Genomic DNA, 8,326 nt, shown 5'->3' on the forward strand with positions numbered 1-8,326 from the left:
CAGCGCCCTGAGCTGCGCCGCCAGCGGCCACAGCACAGCTCATCCCTCGCCGATCTTCATGCTTTGACAGCCCGGGGCAAACACAACAGCCAGCACCAAGTTATTCTGTGTCTCCAGCAGTGAGGGGCGGGCAGGAGGCACCAACACCGATGAGGGCAGTAAAACCAAGCGGTCATCGGGCATGGGGAACCCCCAGAGCCTCAAGACAATAACCAAGAAAAACACCCCTCTGCCCGCAGGCTTACAAAACACTTTCTGCAGAACCTCAGACCTCGCCCTGAAAGGAGGATGAGAAATGGTGTTAATTTAACCCAGCCAAATGTTAACCATGGATTACGCTGTTAAGAGTCTTTTTTCTTCTTCGGTCAGAGCCGCAATTGGTTTAAGATGGTCTCTCATCTGTTTCAAGTTGATTTTCTTTTAATTAAATGACTGAAATAAGTAGAAAGAATTCAAGGCTGGGAGAAAAAAAAATACCCAACCAGCTGCAATTTTTAAGGACAGCCATTATGGATGGAAATATTACCTGCAGCCCCATTTAAAGTGCATTTTGTTTATGCTTTGATTGCTTCCTTATTACAGTATTGAAATTGTAAATGGAAAATTACACCATGTCCCATTACATAAGCGACTGGTTTACACAGCCTGAAATATAAGGTTTTATTTATTATTATGTTTTCAGGGCTCTGAACAATAGATGGTTTTTATTATACGTTAAATAGTACTTTTCCACTTGACTTCATTATAACAGTTAACAGTAAAAGGGAGATACTCCTCTTTCATAAATACAAGCAGCAAACTGTCTCCCGGATCTCGGAGGACCGAGCAGCAAAGAAGCAGCTTTATCTGGACAAGTTTAACCAGAGTGTCAAAGCACCTGATTTTAGCAAACTGCCCGAATTACATTCCCGTTTCTGGCACAGTGGCTGACTTGCTGATTCCCCACGTGAAGGAAGAGGTCAAAGGAAAAACATATGCAGGAATTATTCCCAAACAGCGACGGTCCTGTGCAAAGGCTGTATTGGCTTGTGTTCTCTTACAGCCAAGTGTTTGACTACCCAGTAACGAACTCCCCGTCTTTCCTTGGAGTCTGACAGTCTGTCGTTACCCAAACTCAGGTCAGGTGTAGTGCAGGTGTCTGGTTATGCTGACTTAATGTTTCTATTGCAAATAGCAGTTGTATCCTCTAGAGTTTCCTTTAAAGGTACAGTTAGTCTTAGAACCTCAGACACGTGCTTTAGCGGGTTAGTCTGTGTTTTTCCCAAGGAGATCAAATGAAACCCCCATTAGATAATCAGTGTGAGGGGGAAAAACCCCCTCATTTGCAGATTAAGCCAACCAGTTCCAGAAGAATTCAATAAAAACAGTGCCACAAAGAACACTGCCACAAACAGAGGATAAAATGCTTTTCACATGTTATCTTCCAAAGAAGAGAGAGACTTTCACGGCACCAGGGAAATCCGAAATAGCTGTCTCAGTGAAAAGGTGCCTGCTGTACCAGAGAGATCAGATGGTTTTTAAAGCACCCCGTGTTTTACAGTACCTCTAGTCTGGAGTCCTGAGCCCTTTCCAAAAATTGGAAGAATCAGATTAGAAGGCTCCCCAAACTAGGGGGAAATCTTGGATCTTCCTCTTTAAAAAAACAAAATCCTTTGCTTGAATCAGAGCTGTCACTCATTAATCATGGACGACGGAGTCATTAAATATGGACTAAAGTAACACTGAAAACATGTTTGCTCTTTTACAATACACACTGAAAACTTATTCCACTATTGGTGCTTATCCGCGAGTTGTACAAATGTACCTTCAGAAGGAGTTTTTACATGCTTAGCGTGACTTTTGGAAGCACCAAATTAAATAATACAGCAGAGCAGAACCTTTATTCATTGTTATGGGCAGGGTGAAGCTTGGGACTTTCATCTTCTCTCTCTCACCATGTTGCGTCTTTTAAGAGCATGCAGATTCCAATTACCAGGTAATTAATTTGAAAATTATTTCTTGACAGGCCATGAAAGGCTTGGAGTAAAGTATTAGGGGATTTTGTAGTTTGACTTGGGATAGCTGTAAGAAATTAATCAGTTGAACAAGACCGAGCACATTCACACGCTGGAATTTGTGCCCTTGAGACTGCTGTTCCCAGCGCAGGCACAGAACACACCTCAGAGAAACATCCTTCCCGGATCGCTCGTTCCTACGCCTCACCCTTGTGCGCTGAGCATGCCGCCAGCTCTTACATAAGGACTCTTGCTACATCACTGCCACAGGCTCTTATAAACCATTTTTCTTTCTTTTAATTCAGGTTCCTAGACAAGCAAAAATGCAGAGTAGTCTGAGGAATGGGGTTTCTGTTGTGGATGATTAATGAAATATTATTGTTTTGCACTTACAGGGAAATCACGGTTTCATGCCAGGAAGGTCAAGGCTTTAATATGTTATGGGCTCTACGGAGATGAATGATAGCTCATTTTCTGCTAGGACCGAGCCAAAACCTCATCAGGTCAGAGGGGACTGTGGTAGAAATAGTGACATTGTGCTGAAAGCCAAAGAAAACTTTTTTTCTTACGTCGCTAGTTGCAAATCTGGTGTATCTAAATCCACATCTCTATCTGCATCAAGACAGGGGGGCCAGCAGTAAGGGGCTGGGACCCTGCCTCTGGAGATACCAACCAACTAATCGTCCTTTGGGATGTGTCCCAAACTGCCCTGGTTTAATATAATTTCTGCGAGACTGTGCTGAGGTAGGCTGAAGCTAGAGACCCGGAACAAAAAGATCCTCGGAGCTACGTCAAGGCACTGGGTCTGTTCGGTCATATATATTGAAAACGAATCCTTCCTAACCCGACCTCCTCAGCACTGCCTTCCGGGGTTGGGCTGCCCTGGCTTGCTGGCAGAAGTGTGGGCTCTGGGAGGTCCTGTGCTATAGTCACAATGGATTTTACTGCACGTGTTTTTATAGAGAGGCATTTTATAAAGCACGCTACCAGCACCAAATCCCAGCATCTCCCAGGTATTTTGTCACTGGTGAGACTCACGAAGGAAGGACACCTATTCAGTCCAAGGACAACGCTTGGAAAAGCAACGGAGTTCCTAAGGATGGTTTGTGCTAAAAGGGGTAAATGCGTGACACAGATGGGAGGTACTGTCACCTGACAGAGCACAGAGACACTGCGCTAAGCCCACGCACAGATTTGCTATTTTCTCCTCCCAATGACCAGTCCCATCACAAACAAACTTTCAGCTCAGAATATGGAAAAAACGCAAGAGTCTTTCCCTGAAATTTTGCAGCGAATTAATGTTTTTTAAAAGTATTTTTCAGGTATCCTCCCGAAGTAGACACAGACACTGATTTGACAGATAAATGAAGAAATTCAGTACAAGTTCTTTGTATCAAAAGGAGCACAGTGAACACCTGAGATACTGATCCCTACCCTGTAGCGATCCTATAGAAATACCGGTTTGCAGGATGGGAAGAAGTGGGTGTAATCCTGTAAAACAAAGCAATAATTATGAAAAATTTAAAGAGGTCAAAGTCAGAAAGCTTTGAATTTATTTTTGCACTGGCATTTGTCAAGGTGAGCAAAATCCATTAGCAAGGAGCAGCCTGAGTTTTAACACATCCGAGTCTTTAAAAATGTTAATGTTTAATAGGATGTGCTCATGCTTCATATATCCTGATAACAGAGCACAGTGCAGGGGCTGATAGGCATCTCCCGAGGTTGTAAATCAGTGGCAGAGCCTTGCAAGGCACACAAGCACTTGGTGTTCACTCTCATGCGTTATTACGTTATCAGAACTCATTGTTCATGATGGTCTTGTAACAGCTCTTGCTCTGCTTTGTCCTACCGCTACTGTCACATTATTAACCCATTGGAAGATTGTATGTGCAGCACCCAGAAGTCTGATGACTCTGTGGCTGTTTAACGTGCAGGCTCATTTTCTAGCAGGCACTGATTCTTTCCCCGAGCTACACCCACAAAGCCTGCTTACCTGAAGATGATATCGGTTCTGGCTTGGGCTGCTGGAAAAACAAAGAGATGTGAGCAGGGAGCAACGTTTCCTCCCCAGTCCTGTGTGGAATGGCTCCTCACCTGCAAGCCAACAACTCAGCTGTTGCTGGCTGGAGTTCAGGATGGCACACTGGAAGCCAGGGTATGTGAGGAAGAAAGGGAGGGGGGCCATCACGTTAGGTGTTATTTTAAAACTGCAGTGATTCCGTCCCACTGGAGAACTTACCCATCATTTCCCACAGCAAACATCCCAGTCCAGTGGGTTGCAAGTCCATGGGCTCATTACTTGAGGAAGGATTTCGCTCTATATTGCCACCAGGTACAGCCTGAAGCTTTAAATGGTCTCAAAGCCCCTGAGAAGGTGCTCTTGGTTTCTATGACAGTAGCCGTAGCTTTACTCCAGCAGAGCCGTGGTGGCTGTATGTAAAGAGAAACAACAGCTCTCCTCCACTGGTACCCAACGAGGCCCGTGTTGGGTTTTTTCCTCACTCTCACTCTACCTTACAAAGTCTCAGGAGTCCCAGTGGTCACACCATTTGCCAGAAGAGCCTGGCAGAACAGGATATTATTGGAAATGTCTGGGAGAAGGCGGCGCAGACCAGATCTCATATTTGTGCAGCAAATCTTGAGTTGGACACGACCATCTATTGTTGTCCTTTCTTTGCTCGCCCTGCCTTGTCCTCTTCTGCACAGGGTAGTTCCCCCTCGTGAAAAACTCCCCTCCTGATAACGAGCCTTGGAGACCAGGCAGACGTGCAGGCACCTTTTTCATGTCAATCTAGTTAGAGTTTATTGATTCCCCTTGCCTTCAGCTAATGTACATTTATTATTATTAATAAATAATCACCATTTTTCCATCAGAGGAGCCTGCACCCGGAAGCCTTGGAGGATTCTAGAAAAAGTATTATTAAAACTAAAGAATTCTAAAGGGTTGAACAGCAGCAACACCCCAGTAATCTGACAGAATCTGCAACCGGGGAGCAAAATATCCCCATTGAGAATATGTGACAGAGCATCCAACTGGCTCCGCCGCCCAGAGCCACCACTGAAAACTGTGGCCTCCCGTTCATGATGGCTCCTGCTTTGTTGTCATCCCCCCAGGATGCAAAGGGCGCGGGTGGCTCCTGGGGAGCTGTCGCCCAGGCACGCAGGCTCTTGCAGGACCCTGCCCTGGCACAGTGCATGACTCAGTGCACCTGGAGCACCAAAGCTGTTCCTGCATGCTCCTCCCGGCTGGCACCCCCTCTGCAGCAGCTGCCCGGGCAGCCTCCGTCCTCTGGCCTCTGCCCGGCCAGCTGCAGAGCCTGATCCTGGCTCCTCCCAGGTTACAAAGACCCAGCATCTCTTCCCCAGTCTAGGCAGAAGCATTGCCTGGAGGGGATGGTTTCTTCTAGAGGATTGCAAGCATCTGCTCATAAGCAGGCAGGACAGCCAGGAAGCAGTCATCCCCAAACTCAGAAAGAGAGGTGGACAGCCAGGCTCACAGTCCTCTGGACAGTAAACTGTGAAACAGTCACTGAAGTGGTTTCTGGGGTGTTTGGGGATTGCCAGTAGAGGATTTGGGGGACAAAGATGAGTGTCAGCAATGAAAACACCGTGTTACTCAAGAAGGTAATTTTACTGGGGTGGCAGGAAAGCAAGAGAATCAGAGCTGTCACCTGTAAGTGGACCTGCATCCACCTGCAATCCTGAATTAGCACAACTTCATGCCACCACCATTCCAACTCTGCCTTGGTCAGGCTTGTCTTCCCTGAGGACTTCCTTGCCAGCTGCACCCTGAGCCATGCTTATGGTGGGCTTTCCCTCCTACATCCTGCTTCCTCCGTTGCATCACCTGTGGTCTAGCTATGTCCCATGGCCTGGCACTGTGACAGCAATCCAGCACGAGTCCTGTCCCTTAATTCTGCTTCTGAAAGCACATAGACCATAACATGCCCATAACACGGATTTTCACTAGAAAACTAACACCTTGCCCAGTGTTGCAGATGAAACACGAGCTCCAGATTAAGATAATCCATTATTTCAGAATAAAATAGGGTGCTTTTCTTGGCAGGAGAAAGTAGTACATCTGGTCTAAATGGAAGCAAACAAGACCTCAGAATCCTTTTCTCTGTGTACAGCCACTTGCCCAGAAGGTGTGTTCAGGCAACGACAGAAGGGCTATAAAGGGACCCCAAGATGCTCATACCCACACCTCGATCTAGACATGGCCATCCCAAGTTTGCTGCAGTTCCTGGGCTCTAGCTCGCTGCTCTGTTTGGCAGCAGGGCTGCTCGCCCTCCTTTTCTTTCTTACCAGCTCGAAGAAGTCAGTTTGCCGTTTGCCTCCTGGGCCACGACCTCTTCCTCTGATTGGAAACTTGAATGTGGTGGACCTGAAAAAGCCGTTCCACTCGCTGACGGAGGTAGGAGGAAAACGTGCAATTCCTGAAAAGAGAAATACGATGAGGGAAATGGAGATGGGATTGTGTTTGCATGGTGTGGAGGGCAGAAGTTAGATCTCTGGCATATAGGCAGGCTGGCAGAGTGACTTCTCCTTCAGAGGTATACACACACACACATGTATTTATAAATAGAAATAGAACTAGAACACACACGTTCCATCCCTTATGCACACACGAGTGTAGACCCCCACCCCTTGCAAACAGCTCCATAGTGTTGGTATTTCGAGCCCCTCAGAGGCTGCGGGTAGCAGATTTGAGTTGGGCAAGTCTGCGACAGATCAGGATTATTTGCCATCGGGAAGAGATGTCTCACTGCAGGCAGACCTCTCCCACTGTAGGAAGGAAGAAAGAGAGGAGGGAACGATGGAAGAGTATTATCCCCGCAACAGAGAAAATGGGGTCACATACACATTTATTTCCAAAGCTAATTACATCTCTGCAATATAAAGCTCAACTCTGCCTCCCCAACCCTTTCCCTGCACACACACTCTGGCCAGCGTTATTTAAGATTCGATGCGTGGCTTTTGTATGTCTGAGGAAACAAATTGCCTTTTCTTATGCAGCTCCATGGATACTTTTATTTCTAAAAGAGAGGGGGAAAAAGATTTAAATATTATAAAGCCGGGTGCAATGTTTGTTTCAGGAAGTGTCTGCTGTGTTCCTATAGCAAGGTGGGGACAACTCAGTGTGAATTCAGATTTCTCCTGGTTACTGTAGAGACAGATAAGGTGTCTCAGCACACCCTGTGTGTGTGCTTAGCGGACACTACAGCTGGGGAAACCCAGTCCCCAGAGAACTCCTTCAGACTCCTCCTGGAGAGCCGCAGCGCAGACACTGAAACTCTCCAGTGAGCTGTAGAAGAAAGGGCATCCTGGGCTGCAAAGTGCAGGATGCCTGTAGCAGTTACACAGTGCTCATCTGCCTTGATCTACGGTGCAGAGGATTGGGCAGAGCACAGCTTTGATGGGCGTCTGGTCCTGAGCTCCAGTCTGATCATAGGGAGGTTTGAGGGGCCGGTATGGAAGAGCAGCTATTTTTGGCAGTACTGGGGGATTTTACGATACAAATATCACATGGACGCACTAGACTCATTTCCTACAACCTGCCAAGCAGCTTTCTTTAGGCTTGCAGGCCTGCCACATCCAATACTTGCCTTGCTGAGAAAAAACAGGGTTGATGCCAAGAAGTAATAACGCAAAGAAATGACCAGAGGAAGACTAGGAGGCGGCTGCGATTCCCTGCCCCTGGCTCTGCCACTCTCCGTGAGCTGTCGGGGATAAAAGAACCAGTGCTAATGTTATCTCCCAAGCCGTCAAACCACCGTTTGATGAAAACAAATTCAATTTGTCTGGTGTAATAACAGGAGCTGCTGCTAATCTGAAATTCAATTTTCAGAATGTATCCAATGCATAGCAAATGGTAACCCAGGCACATCGGAAACAAGACAACGTTTGGAGCGGATGGTTTGCAGTGTGCTTAAACGAAGTCTCAAATACCGAGTGAATGATTAGATTGTCAAAGCCATCCTTCTGTGCAACAGATGATTCATGTTTAATTTGCTGTAAAAGCCTAGAGCTCCCGTGGCATTATCTAGAAGAATGTGCTTCCTAGTTGGATTCAAGTTTCTAGTGGCCAGCAAACAATTTTGCCATGATTGTAACACTACCCACCTTGCCATAATTAGAGGCAAGTGCTGTCCTGAAAGAAAGAGTTAGTGTCTCGTTTTGTTTTTGTAGTGTTTGTGGCTTCGGCTTCAAGGACATGTGCACGCCTGCTTGCCTCAGGTCACCACCACTCAAATAAACAGGCCTGCCTGCAGCTAGCCTCCGAACACGATCGCTACGCTGGCCTGCTCCTGCAGAACGCCGCAGGAATG

General features: G+C 46.7%; 1 protein-coding gene across 1 annotated transcript in view; it reads left to right on the top strand.

Annotated features, from left to right (window-relative positions):
• The first annotated feature begins 6,213 nt into the window (after positions 1-6,213).
• LOC104497921 (cytochrome P450 2K1-like) overlaps positions 6,214-8,326 on the top strand; it is a 6,791-nt gene continuing 4,678 nt past the window's right edge. Inside the window, exon 1 of the mRNA XM_010141230.1 lies at positions 6,214-6,411. Coding sequence (XP_010139532.1) covers positions 6,214-6,411 — 198 coding nt within the window. The remainder of the gene's footprint in view (positions 6,412-8,326) is intronic.

Source organism: Buceros rhinoceros, unplaced genomic scaffold (genome assembly GCF_000710305.1).
Source record: "Buceros rhinoceros silvestris isolate BGI_N320 unplaced genomic scaffold, ASM71030v1 scaffold29478, whole genome shotgun sequence".
In the NCBI taxonomy this organism is placed as follows: Eukaryota; Metazoa; Chordata; class Aves; order Bucerotiformes; family Bucerotidae; genus Buceros; species Buceros rhinoceros.